The 20,574-nt window shown below is 39.8% G+C and overlaps 2 protein-coding genes across 2 annotated transcripts; both read right to left on the bottom strand.

The window, feature by feature from the left end:
• Positions 1-107: 107 nt before the first annotated feature.
• On the bottom strand, positions 108-4,062 carry LOC125766079 (DNA topoisomerase 3-alpha). The gene is made up of 4 exons (XM_049431670.1): positions 3,314-4,062; positions 2,597-3,230; positions 2,266-2,523; positions 108-2,104 (listed from the first exon to the last, which is right to left on the bottom strand). The coding sequence occupies exons 1-4, from the start codon at positions 3,476-3,478 to the stop codon at positions 147-149; spliced, it is 3,015 nt and encodes a 1,004-aa protein (XP_049287627.1). The 5' UTR covers positions 3,479-4,062; the 3' UTR covers positions 108-146.
• Positions 4,063-4,176: 114 nt separating this feature from the next.
• LOC125766081 (transmembrane 9 superfamily member 4) lies at positions 4,177-7,475 on the bottom strand. The gene is made up of 8 exons (XM_049431672.1): positions 7,288-7,475; positions 6,724-7,130; positions 6,492-6,647; positions 6,146-6,423; positions 5,869-6,078; positions 5,198-5,799; positions 4,981-5,119; positions 4,177-4,907 (listed from the first exon to the last, which is right to left on the bottom strand). The coding sequence occupies exons 1-8, from the start codon at positions 7,453-7,455 to the stop codon at positions 4,807-4,809; spliced, it is 2,061 nt and encodes a 686-aa protein (XP_049287629.1). The 5' UTR covers positions 7,456-7,475; the 3' UTR covers positions 4,177-4,806.
• Positions 7,476-20,574: the final 13,099 nt, after the last annotated feature.

Raw genomic sequence — 20,574 nt, 5'->3', positions numbered from 1 at the left:
TGAATTTAATAAAACAAATAATATCTTCTTGTTTAATTACCCATTGGTGTAATCCCCGTGGTTTTTTGGGTTGTGTAATAAAGAAGATAAAAAAGCATAATGCTACATTATTTAAAAGATCACTTCAACCGTTCCGCTTTATTTAATCAAAAATCTGTCGAGTCACCTCGTTGTGGGCATTTGTTTTTGGTATGTCCTTCCTGTCTACAGATACCACATTTTCGAGCCGTTTTTGATGTTTTATTCGTAGTGTCGTTGCTACTGCGTCCCCAGCTGGAACCACTCGTGTTTACTCCTCCAGAGCCCCAACTAATTGACCCACCAGCGGAAGACCCATTCGTTGACGCGGGAGGCATATTTTCATCACCCCATTTAAAGAAGCCACACGAGCTGGCCTGATTGGGACATGAAAAAAACGGTCTTCCCTTATTGGGGCCATCCTTCTTCACGGTAAAGCGTGATGCTGGCGTACCACAGCGGCACATTACATCGGCATTATCATCGGCAGCATTCCATGAAGTGTTGGATGTATTTTTCCAAGCGTTTTCTCTAGTTCCTCCATCTCCAAATCCACTACCCCGATGCACTGGACCATCGTTTCGATTGTTTGCCGGTTTCCCCCAGGTAGATGTTGATCCACCACGATTAGATGATTGACTTCCACCCCAGTTGTTCGAGGTGCTAGTAGAATGTCCTGTTCCCCAGGAGTTGCTGCCTGCTGTGCTCGTGTTCGATCGTCCCATTCCGCTGCTGCTTGAGTTGGACGTTTGTGATGGTCGGCGTTCCGATAAGTTGCCAGAGCCCCAAGAACCTGCCGGAATGCTGGGCGCAGATTGTGCGACCACGGGTACGGGCGCGACGTTTGAGGTCGTGTTCGCACGTTCAACCACACGCACGCTGGATTCGTTAATGTTGAATAAATTTCGGAATTTGTCATCACACACGATGCAGAAACGATACTCTTCCATGTCCGCACTTTGCAATAACGCATAAAAGCGTGCACTGCGGAACTTCACGGATATCTTCTTGCTTCCACAGCGAGGACACGTATCATCCAGTACGTTGATTTCACGTATCGTATCGTCGAACCATACATTGTTCCTACACTCTGGGAAAGCAATGCATCCGAGGTAGTACCCGGAAGAATCACGCTTGCTTCGAAGGCACATCTTACTACCACATTTTGGGCATTTGCAGACTTCCCTCATTGGAGCCGCTGCTGTTACGGATACACCGCCACCATCTGGTGGTGGATCCCGTGGTGTTTGATTTAGCCGCTGTCCCAACGCACGATCGAGTGCTCGTGCCTTCTGGGACATAATCCGGTACACCTCCTTGTACTTGGAAATCTGTTCCGTTAGTACATCGTTAGCATTTTTACGGCCTTCGCACACCAGCTTAAGGTCGACTTCGAGACCGGCTCGCAGCTCGGGATGGGCCAGACGCAATTCCATCATTTCGTAACCTTCCACCAGCCCCATACCGAGTGTACCGGGAACCAAAAAGCCACGATCACGCTCACCGATATAGCCGCGCTCCTTGATCGTGTTGATGTGTTCGGCGTGCGTTGCGTCAGTACCGATGCCATGTTTTTCCATCAGTGCAATCAGATCAGCCTCGGTCAGCATATTCGGTGCCGTCGTTGAGCCCTCGTGAAGACCCAGCTCGGTCGCTTCGAACATGTGCCCAACCTGGTACGAATGTATTTCCTTCGCGTTCCAGTGATCGTACGGATATACCTCGAGATAATTTCGCTCGTGGATGCACAGTCCCGATGCGGTAAATTCTTCCTCCTCACCGACGATCACATTGACGATTGTTTCCGAACCGGTTGCATCGCGACTGACACAAGCGAGAAAGTGCCGTGCAATCAGCTCATACACGCGCCATTCATCACCGGACAGGTTAGTCGGAAGTTTGGTCGGATGTATAGGGGGATGGGCTTGATCGGACTTTTTACCATTCCTTGGATTGACGCCCCATTGGAGCACTTTTCCAGCAAATGCGCCCCACTTATCGCTGCTGACCTGGGCCTGTACTAGCGGGGCTAACTTCATGTCGCCGGTAAACATATTCGTTTCGGTACGGGGGTAACTGATTATACCTGAAATTTAAACAGGAAATTATCAATAAAGATCGACTAGTTTCAGCATCTTCTAACATCTTTCAGTTGACTACTAGTCTACAGACTACACTCATTAGCTACCCCTATAGCGCTAGCAATATTAATCATTGTCCAGCAAAAGGTTGTATGGCAATGCTAACCTTGTGTATACAATTTCTCTGCAATAGTCATCACTTGTTTGGCGTTCATCTTGAGCTTACGCGAACCTAACTTCTCTAGCTCCACTGTGTCCATTGGTGTTGGGCGCCACTTGTTCTTCGGCTTCTGGGTAACGTTCACGACCTTCGCAACCGGATTGTTTTGACACAGCATCAAATATGCCTCGCAGCATTGCTTGTCGAAAAGACGATTTCGTGACCAATGAAACTCGACTGTTAATTCATTGATCGTGTGCGTCACTGCAAAAAAAATTAAACATCTTTAGTAATATGTTGGAGTCTTACCTCTGCATCTGTTTCGTTAGTAACTTACGTTTTATTTTCCAAAACGGTTGTGGTATGAAATTTTCTATTTCCTTATAGCGTTGCGCTACAAAACCTAGTGTTGGTATCTGGCAGCTACCGTACGACACAAGATTGTTCGATATGTCTTGTGGAAAAGCTTTCTGCAATCGCAACGTCTGATAGCGGGTAAAAGCGGCACCGATTCGCAAATCGAGCTCACTGCGCACATTAACCGCATCGTTTTGTCGAGCATCGGGCTGGATCAGATTTTCGACGGCACGCTTAATCGATGGGGCGGTGATTTCGGAAAACTTCGCCCGTAAAACCCGTAACTGTGGTTTTACCGCTCGACACACCTCTATTATCTCGAAGCCAATGTTTTCACCTTCTCGATCGCAATCGGTCCAAATGATGAGTGCAGAGCATCCGCGTACCTCCCGTTCGAGTGTTTTCTTAATTTTCTCAAACTGTTCCGGACAGCGTTTCCGTACCGGGGCATCGAACAGATCCTCCGGATTGCAGCTCTGCCATCCACGAAAGCTCGGTAGGAATTCGTGTGTCAACAGATGGCCCGATACGGATGTCATTATCATTTGAATGTTTTGCCCGTGTAGATTGTAGCTGAATTCGTAAATTTTGTTGTACGGCGAATAGCCTTCTCGCTGCGAATGTAAATAACATTGAAGGAGATTATTATATACAAAAAACGATACATACAAAAACATGCATCAACCCAACCACCTACCCTTTGCGATGAACCACGCGATAACAAACCGGCAATCGTTTTCGCTGCATCGTTTTTTTCCGCCACGTTCAAATATTTCATTTTGGTTCTACATTCAGTAGCTAAGGCGCGAGATGGGGAACAAAGTTTTATCAAGGAAATTGAGGCTTTTGCTAATCGTAACATCCAACCAGTCCCGTTGAAAAAATGAGTTCGCAAACCGAAATACCGATGTTTGTACACATAACGAAACGTAAATATTCGAAACGTCAATAGCGTTGGCGCTCTTTCACCAAGTGACCACCGGAAGACATCTATTGTGACAGTTTATTCTCAACATTTCCACACCTGTTTGAAAAATCAACATCAACGGATGATGAGAAAAAGGGAAACTGGAAATTTGTTACTTTGCGAGGAACTTTTATTTCTTTCGGGGAATATTCATATGCAAAATACAGTTGTTGTTCTCATTGTAATTGTGGTAGAGGAAGATGCAATGTAGTAATTATTTAAAATTGAATAATATAACTCACAGACCCACAGCCTTCGGCCTGGGATTTTTTTTCTTAAACGTATTCTTCAACGATTAGGTTTCACATAATTCTTAACTGTATTGCTGTTTTGAAGTAATCATCTTTTTCTAATCTTGTACCAAAATCATTTATCGCCGAAACTATGTTTCCTGCACATCATCTCACGTCCTGGGTTGGGGAAATTGGATTGTATTATCTGATTACAGAAGCCATAAGCATAAATTCCCGGCGAACGTTCCTTGTACTGAACGGTATCTTCTATTCTTATACAATCTAGTCTAAATAGGATCGGAACCCTGTCCTAATTTTACTATGTTCATGCAGACAAAATATGTTTTTCAAGTACAAATGTTAATGTTCGATATTGTTTCAAGGTTGTGATTTATTTATCTATTTCACCGTTTTGTTACATTTAGTCTTAGCATATGATACAACTAACTAAAATTGCGGAGTCTAGACGTAATTGCAAGTTGATGTAAGCTAAAATAAAACGACTTTTTAGCTACCTGCTGCTGGATAAACGTACATCTGGTCCATATGTGTTGTGTCCAGACTACTACAATCGAACTGAATTGTCTTGAATGTGTCCGGGTACGTTTGCATTTGTTATAAATTCATTGAATACAGTAAACTTTATGGACATAAACCACAAAAACACAAATCGTACATAAAACGCTTCCTAATGTGAGCTGGTACTAGAAGTCAATTGCACACACAGTCAAACACATTTGTGTCGCGTCATCAAATCGAACATACGCGTTAAACATAGAATTGCGTCCAGTATGTTCGATGTACTATCACAAAAAGTTCACGGGTTAGATTAAACATTACTAGTGGCGTACTCTGTCGTTTGATGCACGTAATGAGTTTCATCAACAGCAATGTAGAAATGTGTCTTCCATCTTGAAGGTGTAATACGAAAAAATAACCGGTTTGATTTTGTCGAAAATGTAGTAATCAATTTTATCCCTAATGTACTTTTCAATCAATTTTTACAGCTCCGTAAATTTTTCTGATAAAACTGTACGCTGCGAAAAATCCTATCGTGCCGGTGAGAATGTAGAAGGTTACAACCATGAGACCTGGTGGCAAAATAAAAACGTTAGTAAAGCAATCAAGGGTTGAACTGGGAAAATGCAACACGTGTATACTCACCAGTGTATCCCAAATATAATAACGTCGGTATGAATTCCGTAATTTCGAGCTTTGTGAAGAAATAAAATATGCTATAGAACAGTATGTACACGGCTGATCCTCCGGAAACGATAAAACTTCTCCACCACCATCGGTAATCCTGTGCATAAAGTGAGCAAAACAAAATGTCGAAAAAATTAGTTTCTTTTCATCGTCGCGTAATGCGTGGATCTTTTACCTCAGCACATAGCTGGAAGTACGTCATCACGATGGATATCTGCGAACAACTCACGACTAGTATGCAAAATACCAGGAACAAAAATCCAAACAGATAGTAGAACTGATTCTGCCAGATGGCCGAGAAGATGAAAAACAGTTCGATGAAAACCGCTCCAAATGGCAAAATGCCGGCCATGAGAATACACAGACCAACGTTCATGTACCAGTGCTGATGCGGTATCTGACGGGGAATCATATTCGTGCGCACGGGATGCTGAAAGGCTTGCTTCCGGTAACCGAAGTAGTATCCCAAAAATACCAACGGTAATGATATGCCGAACCACAGCAGCAACAAGGCGACCATCGTACCAAACGGAACGGCACCGCTAGAGTCCTTGTCCCAGATGAAAAAGTTCAAAAAGAAACAGGTACCAAAAACGAGACCCGGATAAAATGTGGCCGTGAGAAATGCAGCACGTTCCCAGTTGCGCCCTTTCATCGTTTTGTAAAGTCGCGCCGAAAAGTATCCAGCTATGAGTCCCATAAACACGTACAACATTATACCGGCCGTCATAAGTGCCCCACGGGAAGAGGGCGACAACATTCCGAGCATAGCGATAACTGGAAGAGACGGCAATTTACATTAGCAAATGAAGTTCACACTAGGATCTCGACAATTCTATAACTTACTAATTGTAATGAGCGCCATGAAAAATATCTGTATACCACTACCAATGACCGCAGCAAAGAGTCTTGGATGTCGTGGAGGGCGGAACACATCACCGTGCACCAGCTTCCAACCGGTTTCCTCCAATGTGTCTTCAATGCTGATGCTATCATCCGTGTTGTACTTGGCAATATCTCTACGAAGTGTACGGACCATTATCATCGTGAGTATACCTAAAAGTATAACAACATTCATGCTATAATTGACATCTGGTAGCCTAAGCAACCGTATTTACCATACCTGACAGGAAGAATACCACCACAAGCGAGTTGATGATGCTGAACCAATGAATCTGTACATCGTTCATGCCAAGATAAATATCCCATCGGGAGGCCCACTTGACGGACGATTCCTGCCATACCACCGAATAGGTAAAGAATAGCTCCGTCCTGCCGTTTGGTGTGACTGCTTGTGGTTTAGGATTGTCCGGGAAAATACAAGTGTCACCGTCGAAGCTTAAAGAGTTTTTACTTATCGACAGTGTTTCAACTTCAAATCCGACGACTCGATATTGATTCCTAAGGTAAGTGAAAAAATAGGTATATCAATATTTAACAGTTTTTTTTTCGTTTACGTTACTACATACTCGCTGTGTAGATGGTAATACAGCCGGAATCTTAAGTGGTTGTTAATGAAAACATTCGGACCGTTCGTTTGGCCCAAACGGTAGCCGTGTTCGAACTGTAGTTCCATTGTATCGGGATTGACAAACTTTGTTGCCACGGGAAGATTATCAATGATCCTGAAAAGATAGAATATTACTGCGTTCAACACGGAAACAGTGCTTGAGATCATAACGAAAACCAACGAATACCTACAGGTGGACAAAATATTCGTGACGTATCCGTTCGGCCACTTTAGCCGATTGTTCATGGTCCCAGTTCATTGGTCGATCCTTCGAATTGCACAGCAACTTACATTGAATGTTTTCTGCCATCCGTACCTCGTACGGTGTATTGACGATACGATCCCCTCGGAGAACTTCGCCAAGATTTTCACTTTTGTACACTACCGTGCCATTCTTTGGCAAGCATAACTGCAACGAGTAATACTCGTATGGGAGCTGCGTGTGGGTGCTGGTCATTTTGACGGCTTTCACATCAATCTTCTGACCCTTTTTAAACTCTACCGGAGCAACACCGGGCACGTAGAATGCGGAACATTGTCCGGCCAGTAGCACGAGGGACACTATACCCAGCATCCTCTGCATGGTCCATCGTTGATTCTGCAGATTAGGCAAATGGAAAAAAGCACATTACTCACTAGCGCACCACTCACCCTGCACACTGCATGCAAATGTTTACTTTCTGTGCCTGTATCGTATTGGCTGCTGTTTTGTGTGAAAAGCAACAGATCTTTTGCAGGGTTTTAGTTAAACGTACCTGGTTTTCCATGTTTAGCTTCATCTGGACCGTAAATGCAAAGAATACATCGGAAAACCGAATCAAACGACCGAAAAACAATGATTTCCTCCTCTGCGCGAACTTTTTTTTTGTGAGAAAAGGAAAACAATTTACGTACACAGCACTATGGTAGACATCACGGGTCATTGATTAAGACGTCGAAATGACATTCGTAATATCGGTTTTTTAATAATTATAATTTTGTTTTAACATTAATTTTAGGGATAATTTAATTATTTTGTTTAAAAACAAGTAAAATTCAAATGTTTTCTTGATACTTAGTCAATAATTATCACACTGAGGCAGATTATAAAATGACCGTAAAAGTAAACATGTTCCACAACGATGAGCTTTTAAGCTTAATCAAACCCCTTGAAAACTAAATGCAAGAAGGGAGTATTCTACTAGAAGAAACAGCTTTTTAGAATGCTTCGTTAGTATGAGAATTTAATAAAATGTCTGTTTTGGAAATATGTATATATGGTAATATGTATATTTTAAACCAAGAGGCAACGATTTTTTTGCTTCCAAAGGATCTAGAAACTTGTTTTTGATTCTTAAGAACGGCTAGGCCGTATCAAGACTCATGTTACTACGTAGCAGGATAGTTACGGGGACGGTCCGGATGTGATTTGAAGCACAGTCCTATCTTGTGGACCGGAGCCGTTTATCATATACACAACCAGACTGCCCAGATGTCTTATAGAATACTGCATGGGTACAAACAAATAATTAACGAATTAAGTAATTATGGCGTATGCTAGATTTTACTTTCCTTAGCGATTAGATTCATTCATGCTCATTCTCAGTAACAAACGTCTTCTCAAACGTCACGAAAATGTCATTTTGGTATTATGACTTTCCGTTTGGCTCTCCGTTTGGCACATTCAGACGTTTCAAAAATCAATGATAACTTGATGTTCAACGGAAAGTAAAAAATTTGCATTACCTGTGCCAAACGGAAACCCCGTTAGAGAGAAAATCTTCCGTCAGCCGAAAGCAACGGAAAGTACAATTTTCTTGAGAATTGATTATAAAAAAGTGAATACGGAGGTGTCCACTTCTTTTGTAACTCATTATTCACACGAAATACAACAGTGGTGATGAGATTTGCGACTTCAAAACTCAAATTTTGTTAAAAAATCATACAGTTGCTTCTCTCGACGAACTGCTATTTTGAATTTTGTTTATGGTTTTCATCTTGACAGATTGATTGATCCAAGAAAAAAGTCGATGAAGCTTTCATCCACTCTAACGGGTGTGCGGAATGCAAATTTGCTTCCCGTTTGGTTAGAGTGTTTGTGACGGAAAGTTTCCCGTTTGTTACTGAGAATGAGCATGATTAACGGGGCCCTGTGATATTTGGATTGAAAATACTTGGATCGTTCTGATTTAATACTTTTGCGAACACGGGGCCCACTGCTGCGGCTTAGTCGACTTACCGTTAAACCCGCCATTGGATGTATAGAACAGAACACATAGGCATGTGAACATAAATTGCATCTTCGTATGCAATATGTAATCTAAATGCTATTACTTTTATAATACTTTTCATAAAATGACCATAGCAAATTGCCGAAACAATGGATTCTTCAATGTTTCGCATTGAATGCCAAGGCCAATCGTATTGATTGGATGAAAAATAACTATTCTTTATCTATTATTAACTATTAACTATTATTAAGAAAATAATTTCTCTATATATTTCAAAATTCAGTTTCTTCTACATTGTTGTTCTCGTTTGGAACCAATGGAATTGTCATTTCCAAGAGACAACAACACTCCAGCTGGCAGCAGTAGAGCGCCCCATATCGTATCATCACTTCCAAATCCTACTTTATTTCCAATTGTCATCAACTAAGCCAACACCCGTGAGCGGCAAAGAAAATTATATTCAAGACAAGTCTATAAATTAACAATTAAGTCTCCTTAGGAAATGAATTATGCCCGGTGCTTGCAGTCAATTTGAATAATCGCAATCAGATAGCGAACTACCCTATATTTCGTGAGAGCTACCTTCGTTGGTCCTAGCATTTTGCCACGTTCTTCGTAGTAGAGGAACCACAACGAAGGTGTAAGTTCATCAGATATTTTACAAATAATTGAGCGTCTTAACTCTCAGTGTACCACATTTTGCAACGTTCCGGCACAACGCTGTACTAGGGCAATTAAATTCTCACCATTAATTTTAAACTGTTTAGGATTTGTTGCAATAAAAGGAAAATATTACAAATGAATGATGAAATTTATGCTGTTGTTGATGTAATAAATCAAAAAAATGCATGATTATACTATAAAAAATAACATTTTTGTTTGAAAGGAATCTGATAGTACATGTCACAAGCTCTACTCAAACAAACGCAGAGGAACAAAACAATTCTTTACAACATTAAGTTTGATAAATCTATTTGTTTATAGAAACTTCCTATTTTTATCTATGAAGACTTATGGATAGTTAACTAAATGTTTTAATATTTTCAAAGTTTGATTTAGGTACGACGATTGAAACCCGGTTGATTATTCATCATCCTGTTGATTCAACGCGCTGCTATCGTCACATTTTTTCGCTATCTCGATTCCATCCGTCCATGACGGCGACGGTTAAGAAACAACTGGATGGTTTTGTAAAACTATTCCTACGCCTTTCCTGGAAGTGGCATTGTCTACCAGTCATCAAGTGTTCATTAGAGATGAGCACAAACTGTACAACCGGCCAAGCGCATCATTTACTGTGGTTTCCATGATCGCGAATTCCTGTATCATGGCGGAAGCTTATTTTTTCATGACCCATACACACGGAGACAACGAATATGGCAGGAAATCTCAAATGCAAACACAAACATTTTATCGTTCTGCTGTCTCGTGTCGCGTTCTAGTATCGCGCATATAGGGCGAGTCTAGCTTGAAGGGACGCAATGTGTTTATTTACATTTGATCCTCTTGCTCTCTTTATAATTTGTTAAGCGACCACAGGAATGTGTAACTGATACTTTCATTCAGATAAGATATGGATTGCACAGCCGGCTAAGAACTGCATAGCAACAATTGTAGTAGTTCGGTGTGATGGTTGCGATGTGAGTTGAAAGGATCTGTATTATTATGTTTTTGATACTGTAAGGTTTGAGGGTAAGTTTGAAGCACCTGATGAAGCGGCTATGCCCTATTATTCGGAAACCTTAGCGAACGACCATTAAGGGGAGGAAAGGGGAGATTCAAAAATCTGCTCCACCAACAAGAGATTTTACACAATTTGCCCTACTACACCAATATGAGCACTACTACAATCACTGTTACTACCACCACTACTACTACTACTACTACAATACAAGTTGGCACTTCAAATGGAATGAGCTTTTGGATCCGCCCACAATTTTCGTAACATGGCCACCGTTTGGTCGAACACTGGAAAAGCTCCGGATGCTGCACGTTGGCTCGCTTAGCAACTTGATGGGTACCATTTCGTTGTAACATTTTTACCACTTTTCGTCTGCTGAAATTAAAACGCAAAACCGCGTATGTTGAAGATTTTTGTCTTTTTTTTTAGAAATCATACATTACATTTTCATTAACTTTCTGAAAGTGATAATGTAAGTATTGTAACTTTTAAATTTCTCGTAGCTTTTCATTTGCATATTGAAACCCTTTAATTGTATTAGATTTAATTCCCCTCATTAAAATTTTTGTAACTTTTATCGATTTGAAATAAGTTATATAAATGTAAGTTATGTAACACGTCTTGTTTGCAGGATATTGTGAGCTTTTATAGGGCTGTAACCAGCCAACCATCAATAATTCTTAAAACAATGTGTATAAAATAATACTTAAAGAGTACGTTTGATTATGTCAGACAGTAAATTATCATAATTAATAAAAATAAAATTATAATTGCTCAACGTATTGTGCATATAAAATGGTTATATTGTAAAATGAATGTTTAAACCCCACTTTAAGTACCGGTTGTGTGCCAATGTTTATACAATAAATATCAAAATATTTACTTAAACTTAGATTTAAAGCAAACTTTTCAACACTTGATCAATGGTTCTATCGTACGGTTTTCACATATTTTATTTTTGCAATAAATACAATTGAAATATTTATGCTCAGTTTACGCTTAGTGACATTCAGTTTGTCCTTCAAGGTCATGAATCTGAAGGTGCTCTAGATTGTTACATAACTGAAGTATTTTATTGTACGAAAATACTTTAATAGTATTTTTTTAATTTTCAGTTTAAATTCCATATAATAATGGATCAATAACATTAGAGGTAAATTATGTGCAAAAATCAATCGTTTCCGTTCTGCTTCCACTAATTTCACTGCCCGATGTTACTTGGTTTTCATTGTTCAACATGAGGTTTCAACCATTACCCCGCGTAGAATTTACTCCGCAATCAACCAGCTGCGGTAATGAATTCGGTTCAATCACTCCGTAATGAATTTATCGTCCCGTTTCTTGTGGCTCGTGTGGTGGATCAATAAATATTACACACACACACACCCCTGTCTGGGTGGTGCGAAATGCGCATCGCGTTGATAGCTCAATTGCAATTGCGACAAGTGACAATACATGTGCATGAGAGAGAGAGAGAAAATATTTAAAGACGATGAAAGTAATAATTATTTTGCTGTTAGACTTTTTATATAACATTGAATTTTGGGTGTAAAATTATTGTTATTGTGATTGTGCTATTTTTTCTTTTAGGCTGGTTTACACACTTTTAGTAAATATTTATTGTAATATTTTTTTCTTCTCCAATACCACTTCTGCAATGTCTGAGAGTTTCTCGCTCACCTTGTTTCTTGCTGTTTCACGTTGGGTAACGCACTTTCAAGCCACTGGGGTTCGAGGGATCTGGTTATATCTCATTTACGTTGACTGACATCTATCCTGCACGCCCATTGAACATTAAACACGTTTCATAGCCTTCACTAACCCCTCCAGCATACTCCTCTGGAGCGCGACAAATTGTCCGACAATCGACCAACGTTCGGCTTCCGGCTACTTTTTTTTTCTAGCAGAGCAGTAAGAAGCTGGCATTTTATTGAGCCTCTTCTCTTTGACGACACGGTGTAGCTGTGACCTTTCGCCAGTGACGTCATTGGGGCGCAGAATGAGGACGCTTCTTCAAAATGTTCTTCCTTTTTTTTGCTCGCTCGTAAATGGATTTTTGGTGGGACAAGAAATGAAAAAAGAATGATAGAAGCACGCCGGTGCATCCACGTATCGGTGTATAGGGACGGTTGGTTGTCTTCCATAAATTAGACAGCTATCAGTGACTTCCGGGGGGTGGATGCCCAACAAGCGTTCGTATCCTGCTGTGTTTTACGTTCGTTCTCCAGCATATAAGCATCCCAGCCCCACACTAGTTACCCGTATGCCAGGAACTGAACCCATGCACTGAACTGCAAGCGAAATTGATGAAAATCCGGGAAGCTATAGGATCCAATGTCTACGGTGCTGGGGTTATCGATTTTCATTGTATTCTTTTGTTTGCCGTGCGCTTATACACGGCTTGCGTTTGCCAATATCGAGTAGACCTTATCGCTGCAATGGCGTCGATCTGTAGACATGTGACGATACTGTTGGGACATCTGGACATTGATTTTGCCAGACGGAAGAGCGTTCCGGTTACTGTCGACAAGATGTAGAATGTGTCGCAATTTGAAGTGATGATTATTAGTGTCATACATCTCTTTTACCTCGGTATTTCACCATGATGGACGCAACGTTTACTTTTTTCTTCAGCTCATTCTCGTGCTTTGGCGTAAAGTTTTATTCTCTCAATTTCGTATGTGTCTATACACGAATTTACAATCTTTTTTGGTTTTTGGAATTGTAACTAAGTTCTAGGTTTTTGTGAATTTTAATTGCAAATCAACACAGCACATTGCAGACACACCAATAAAATCGGGTATGAAATCTGTGAGTCAAATTGATCGCATGATACGATCGTCGTCGCACAGTTGTAGCTGAGCTGAGCGTCGGTTTGTGGCGGAAAATTTATTTTCCGTTCTATTTCGTTTCATCGCTTCTAATCGCATCGGATGAGTGGTGGATTTCGTTGGAATTGGTTGGCAAAAAAAAAAATAGATTACCACCACCAAAAACGCTACGTTCATCTACTACACGCGTTTGCTTTAAGCGAAGGGATGAAGGAATGTTTATACTTTCCCACAGTATTGATGGAAACTAGACGAGCACAACGGAGGAGTATGTTTCAATTTTTTACTCCGTTCCATTCCTTTCCCGACACACTCTTCGGGCCGGATCGCCTTAACCCGGTTTCCAGTTCCTTCTTGTAGGCGATGGCCATGGCCGTGGGTAATGGTTTCGCCACAGAAATATGAACATGTATATGTCGTTTAAGGCGGATTACTTATGAGAGTATTATGTCAATAAAAAGGAAAACACTTCTACCATCATATATCCCAGCCGGGCCAGGCACAAGGGGGCCATGAGTGGATTCCGCAAACCATACGCTTCCACCAGAAGCAAGGGGTTGGCCCTATTACAGACAGGGGTAGTGCTCGTGTATGGCGCAGTTTTGCAAGGCGAGAACGGCACCGGAGCGACAGATACAGTCATCATATTACATGCCTATATGAACATCCAATCTTGTATGTCATCTAAGACGCATGCCTTCATTCGGTGTGTGGCGAAATGGGTGTCACAGGGTGGGAGAACCCACACACTCGCGTGCACACTCGCTTTACTTATGAAATGAGAGGATATGACGAGTGAAGGAGCAGGAAGTCACAAAAATTATTGCCGTGGAATTTTGAAATCTTCCATAATACGGATGCGAATGGGTAGGGCGAGAAAGAAACAAAAAAAAGGAGGGAAAGATAAAAAAGCGAAAGAAAGCGAACTCAAAACATCCGCAAGTATTACGTCTAAGAGGAGCAGCACAAAAATGGAACAAAATCAAGGATAACAAGTACATAAATTGATAAACTTTATTGATTCAAATGGACCGTATAATCGTATATCTATTGAAAGGAGCTCTACACGCTTATGTGTCCAAACACACATGGCATTTAACCAAGCGTGCGACACTCCCGGGATGGCCAACGAGCAATCTTGCTCGGTTGTTTTTACTTTGGTTCGTTGTTTGGGTTCTTCGACTAGTGAAGGTAGAGAATGGTTTTTACTCATAGAAGTGGTAGCGGAAACACTTGAACGGCAAGGCGTGAATTTATCTGTCGCTCTAAGAAATCTTCGTTCGAACAAGAAAACGGTCTGTGAGAGATGCATTGCTAGATAACTGGCGAAAAACATATTTTGCTGAAGAAAAAAAACTTATACCGAAAAACCATCTCAACTGCATTCGTGTTGTTTTAAGTAAAAAACATATATTTTTCCTTTAAAAATAGTTCATATTGATTATATGGAAAAAGATATTCATTTTTTGTAGTGAAATACAGATTTAATGTTTATAGTTAGATGATGTCAAGACATCGAAATATCGAAACAGTTAAAAAAATTGCAAATTTGGCGATATTTCAACACAGAAAGTTTAAACGTATACAAATCAACAATTAGGCTCTACATGACCTACAACGGAACCGATCACTTTTTTCCAAGGAATACTTTTGACTTATTTTCTATTCCAATATGCTACCGACACGTGATCTGCTACGTTGGGATCATTAAAGTCACGATGATACGCCCAGGCGCGTGTGTGTGTTCTGTTCTGATAGCTGATGAATTTCTAATAATTGGACATAATCCGATCTTGCACAGTGGCAATTCCGATGTTTCAACGCTAAGGGTGTTTCAATTCAACGCCCCCTATCGCACTAGTTGGACATTGAACAGTAATAGGTCACCAAACGAAGTACCGCGATTCAAGAAGCAATCAAATTTAAAACAACAAATTGTTGGCTAAGTGATGTGATTTGTGGTTGACGCTTTTTGCCGGTGGGAAGACGTTGTTGCAGGAGAAATGTAGTATGTGCTACATTCAGTACGAAGTGTCCTATTTATGGGGTGATCTACACACAATTCCGAGACTAGGGAGCGATATCCTTCGTTTGAGAGCGTTTTCCGGTAGACGCTCGGTAGGTGGTCCAATTTTCACGTTTTATAATCCAGGGCACGGCCAGAAGAGCCAGGGGTCGGAATTTTGCTATTATGGACGGCAGCCAGTCACATTGGTCACAGTTTACGCACCAGAGCACGGGGACAAGTGAGTACAATGACGACCAACCTAGCATTGCTGGAGGGTTGGTTGAGAAGGTGTCTGTATTTCTAATAATAATAATTTCCCTTAATGTTTATATCATATTTATTTTAATCTCAAATAATTTTAACAATATTTTTAGTACATAATGTTTCAACGAATTGAGATCATTTATTAGCAAAAAAATATATGCAACTTTATTAACAGGTATCTTCGTTATCTTTTGGGTCAACCCTACATGTCTTGTAACGAATGCCATGTCCTAAACGAGGGAAGGAAGCGAAATGCAGCAGCAGACGGAGGTGGCAAATTTTTCGGTGTGATTTCCAGCCTCCGTTTGTGCCGCGATGCGTAAACGATTCAAATCAGAATTTATGGTGCTAAAATATCTGCCCCTGCTGCACCCGCCTGTCGTGTCGTTTACATTTTTCAATGTTTTTTTTACTCAAAAAAAGTAATTCTCAGGGATCAGCAACCATTTGCAAGTTGCTTGTGATCTAAAGGGTGGAAATATTTCTTTACACTTTGTTACTTTTTTAACTAGAGGGTTTCCAAACAATTTTTGTACGTTTAAACCATTGAGAAGTATAAAGTAACTTTGAATTATGTGAAGTATGTTTCTCATCCCTGACACTGGTAATATTCCAAAGTCCTTAAAATTTAGAAATTCCAAAGTCCGATGAACTTGTCCTGTTTTTTGTTTTGCTTGTACGCTTTTATTTTATACTCACTGAATTAGACTTTTGTACCACCACAGTCTGTGGAGGAAGTTTGCCATGAGTAAATTTTACGGGCGACCCATTGATAACAAACATTTAATCCCGATGCTTCATTTGAATTAATTTGCTTTATTTTGATTAGTTTAATGCATTTTGGAGATAATTTACAATACCAATTTGATGGAGTACATTACTCAGGACATTGCATGTCTAAAATATTCTTGTGCGCTTAATTGCGTGTGATATTAATATATACAATAATGTAAAAATTAAATTCTTTTTTTTTGTTGGTACAAAGTTATGGAATTTGGAAAAGAGTTATTATTTAACTATTGGGATAATTAAGACATTTGTTTCATATTTTTTTTTCTCGGTTAGAACGGCCTGGCCGTATCAAGACTTATTTTACCACGTAGCAGGATAGTCAGTCCATGCTACGGGGAGACGGTCCGGATGGGATTTGAACCCGGTCCCTGCCGTGTGGACGGGCGCCGTTTTTCACATGCACCACCGGGCCGCCCCATTTGTTTCATATTTTTGTTTCAAATTTGTTGATAGAACTGCGAATGTGCGAATGAAAAACTTCCCTAAAACATAAAGAACTACACAGCACATATTCAGTTGGTAACAAATAGTACATGGAAAAGGTAGCAAATAGTATTAAACGTTCATGTAACGAAATGAGCAGTGATCCAAATTGGATTTGCTTTGAAGTACTTTGCAGCTTCTGTCCCAAGGATTCTCCTACCACCAGGATCAACTACCAGCATCGTCAACCAGCCATTACCAACACCATTACCGAGTAACCACGGTGTAGAAAATCCCAACGGAGCAAAGAAAATCTCATTCATGTATTCGAGACCACCTTCAGTGGCGTAAAATCGGAGGGATCGGAGAATTTCCTTTTCCCTTAACTGATGAAGTGATTTTATAAACGCGTCTTTTAACAGGACTTTAATTGTCTGCTGGCAAGTGGAACGTGGCGCAGCGATGGGACGATGGTGGTGATGTCGCACTAACTAACCACCGGAAGCCTAACCCTCGTCAACGCTAAAATAGGGAAGCGACGTTTCACCCCTGCTACGATCCCTGGGAATGAGATGACTTATTTATAAAACAATAAATTTCAAAGGGCCCCGTGCCTGTTAACGGGGAAAATGTACGTCAATGATAGCGTTTATAGAATGATGATATTTAACATTTCTTGGCCGGACTGGCCCGTACCAGATATCTTATTCGAAGGCATGATTTTTTTTTAATCTGTCGCGATTATTTTCTTCCATCGACTTACAATTTGCCTCACGAGGTTGGCTCTCCGGAATGTTAGCAGTTGATAAAAATTCCTTTAAGAAACAGTAAAGTCATCGTGTAAGATGCTAAACCACCCCTTCAACACTTTGTTCACGCGCAAGGCGCAAATGTTATCGAATTTGCGGTCAGATTCACGCAATCTTTTAAGTCATTGAAGTTTTCCGGAAGACTACACGACACCGGATGGGACAAATGAATAATTCTGCCTGGAGGGTGAATCCTGCGCCGGGATGAAAATGATTTCCCGCCGAGTAAAAAGGGCAAAAATCAGATCTGCAAGAAAGGGCACCGAATGACAAAGGCGTGCAAATACGCATGCAAAGTACGCACCGTCACTATCTATTACAGGGATTTGGTCACGGTTTTCCCTCCACCCTTGTCGAACATCGGTGCCAGCGTAGATAATTAATTCAATTACAATGATACACTTAGCATAATGTTGTCATACTCGAATAATTTATAATCGTCGGGTAAATGCAACAAGAGTCATTTTTGCACTGCTGGCATTCTGTGAGACGTGTTTTTTTGTGTTTGTCGAATTTAAAAAAAAAAACGGCACTCGATCCAATGGGCACTTTTGTTTTACAAAATATATCTTTAGATACCCCTTGTGTCAATATGTTTCAATCAACGATCAATCACCGGAACATAATAATGATGCTGCGCATCCAAATTTTAGCTTTCATTCTTTGTTTTTGGGAAATAATTCGTTGATGGTTGTTCTTCTTACAATTTACTAAATGTATTAGATATTCATCTTCATTGGTTCGTGTCCAAACCCTGTCCGGAGGTAAAGCCATAATTTTTGCTTGAAAGTATGATTCAAGCTATTGCAAAGGTTACTGAACTAATTTCTTGGTCTACCATTTCAAGATACCTAGACTTTCATGGGATTTGAAAGCCAGTCCTGTCGTGTAAGAGGGGTGACGCTACCACATACAGTATCAGACCATCATGTTATAGTGCATGGTAAGAATTCGTTCATCGAGGTATGATGTGATCCGAGACCGAGATCCGAGAAAGCAGTAAAACAAATATCTATTCATATTGAGTTGAAGTATTCTTTGCTTATTGAATCTTTGCAAAAGTATAATATATTCTCGATAAATTGAATAATTTTACAAAGATGCTATATTATTTTTCAATGTCAATATAAATCATGTCTCAGAAAATTTTTTAAAAAGTTTAGAATAAATAATTCAATGAAAAAAATATGAGAAAAAAGGCACCTTCCAGAGTTTTGAAAAAAAACTCAAAAAAGTCATAACATACATTGAAGATAATAGCCTCATCATATTTGGACAACTGTTGCACAACGATTTTGGGATACCATTGCCTTTTCATAAACAAATATGCAAAACTGTTATTAAAAAGAAAATAAGATAAAATAATCCAGCAGATGGGAAATAGGTTTTTTAATTCATTAGTTAATCCCACAATGGCGAATATTGTAATCATAATCTTGGAGCTTTGTAATTTGTCAATATAACAAGATCAAACAATTTCTTTGTGTCCATTATAATTACTAATAAATAGTGTAAAGAACACTTGACAAAAAAATCATTGTCAATTGTTTCATTAGATTCGAGTGTATTGTAATTTACAAAACGTTGTATTGTAAAACAAACGTTTTATCATACTTTGGATATATCAGGCATATACGTTGTCAGTTTGCCATATTTTGGAAAATTATGTACACTAAAATTAACTATATACACTAAAATTAAATAGATGTTATTATGTTATGATTTCTATAGTTCAAAGTAAGGAATTTGGTAACAAAGATTTTTTTAGAATTGAGCCCGAATGGCAACAAACCTTATGTTAGTCTCATCCTTCCCGCAAACGGGAATTTAATATTGAAACATTATGCATGATAAGAGGCGAAATCAAGTGCAGAACAAATTTTCAACGATCCTATAATCGTTTGGAATGATTTCAATGTCTCATGTCTTTCGATCTCTTACTGTCGTCGCATTGCAATACCACTTGAGACTAGAACCAAGCTCTAGAGAACATTTTTTTTTATCTGAAAACAGGTTGCTGTACTTCCATTACCGGTATGTACTCAAAAATCGGTCTCTATAACATATGATTCAATGTTCCCGTTGTCTGTAGGCATTCCAACATGGACTTAAAATTTTATTTTATGAGGTTTTTTCGGACTTATTCAAAACGTGTTATTTGGTTCTAAACAATTCTCAACCGTTCCTTAAATTTTATATAGTTACTCAGGTTAAAAAAGAATAATCATATGCCACATTTTTTGTTAAATATGTGTAAAACTCTAATTTATTGTATTTCATCATACCTTCTTGTTTTATCTTGAAGCGATATTAATGAAGGATGGGATATTAATATATGGGACAATGGCTGCGTAAAACCTGAATGCTGATTGTTTCCTCCGAGTGCACCACGGGATGCCGCCATCTCTAAATGGCAGATGTCAAGGAGCAGCTAAACGATGTCACATTTATTAAAATCATGTTTTGCAATCAAGAGAGGGTATCGGATAGGATGGTAAAAAATTGAGTCTTCCCTGACATCAAACTCTGAGGGTCTTGATTTGTAATTTTAATCGGAATAAGATAGTCTGTAGAATATGAAACAACTTGTCAGATTCGTCATTTTCTGAGAGATAGTCATGAAAATAATTCCTAGAAATATTATTCCCAAAATTCTTCTTTTTTTCAAATGCCTAACTTCCCTTACAACGAATTCACGTGGATAAATAATTTCATCCTCGAACATATCCGCATTCCGCACGCATCATTCGTCGTGAGTGATAACTCTTTCAATTGCCTTCACCGACAATTAAATTTAGTCTCCATGCTTCCGTTCCGATTCCGTGTGTGTTGCCGTGATTGAGATAATGCAATTGATGAATCGGGCGATGAAATAGAAATAATTGCCACCTTCGTAATTCCCGGCACGTTGTCAAACGCTTGTTCCGGCCAGCATGGAACATTCGCTAGATTCCTCGTACGGAAGCTGCGGTTAGTGCTGCAAACGACATCATCGACCCCATTCATCCCACCCAGTGGTTTCAA

The sequence above is a fragment of the Anopheles funestus genome, chromosome 2RL, assembly GCF_943734845.2.
Source record: "Anopheles funestus chromosome 2RL, idAnoFuneDA-416_04, whole genome shotgun sequence".
NCBI classification, from domain to species: domain Eukaryota; kingdom Metazoa; phylum Arthropoda; class Insecta; order Diptera; family Culicidae; genus Anopheles; species Anopheles funestus.
This window is presented reverse-complemented; position numbering and strand designations above follow the sequence as displayed.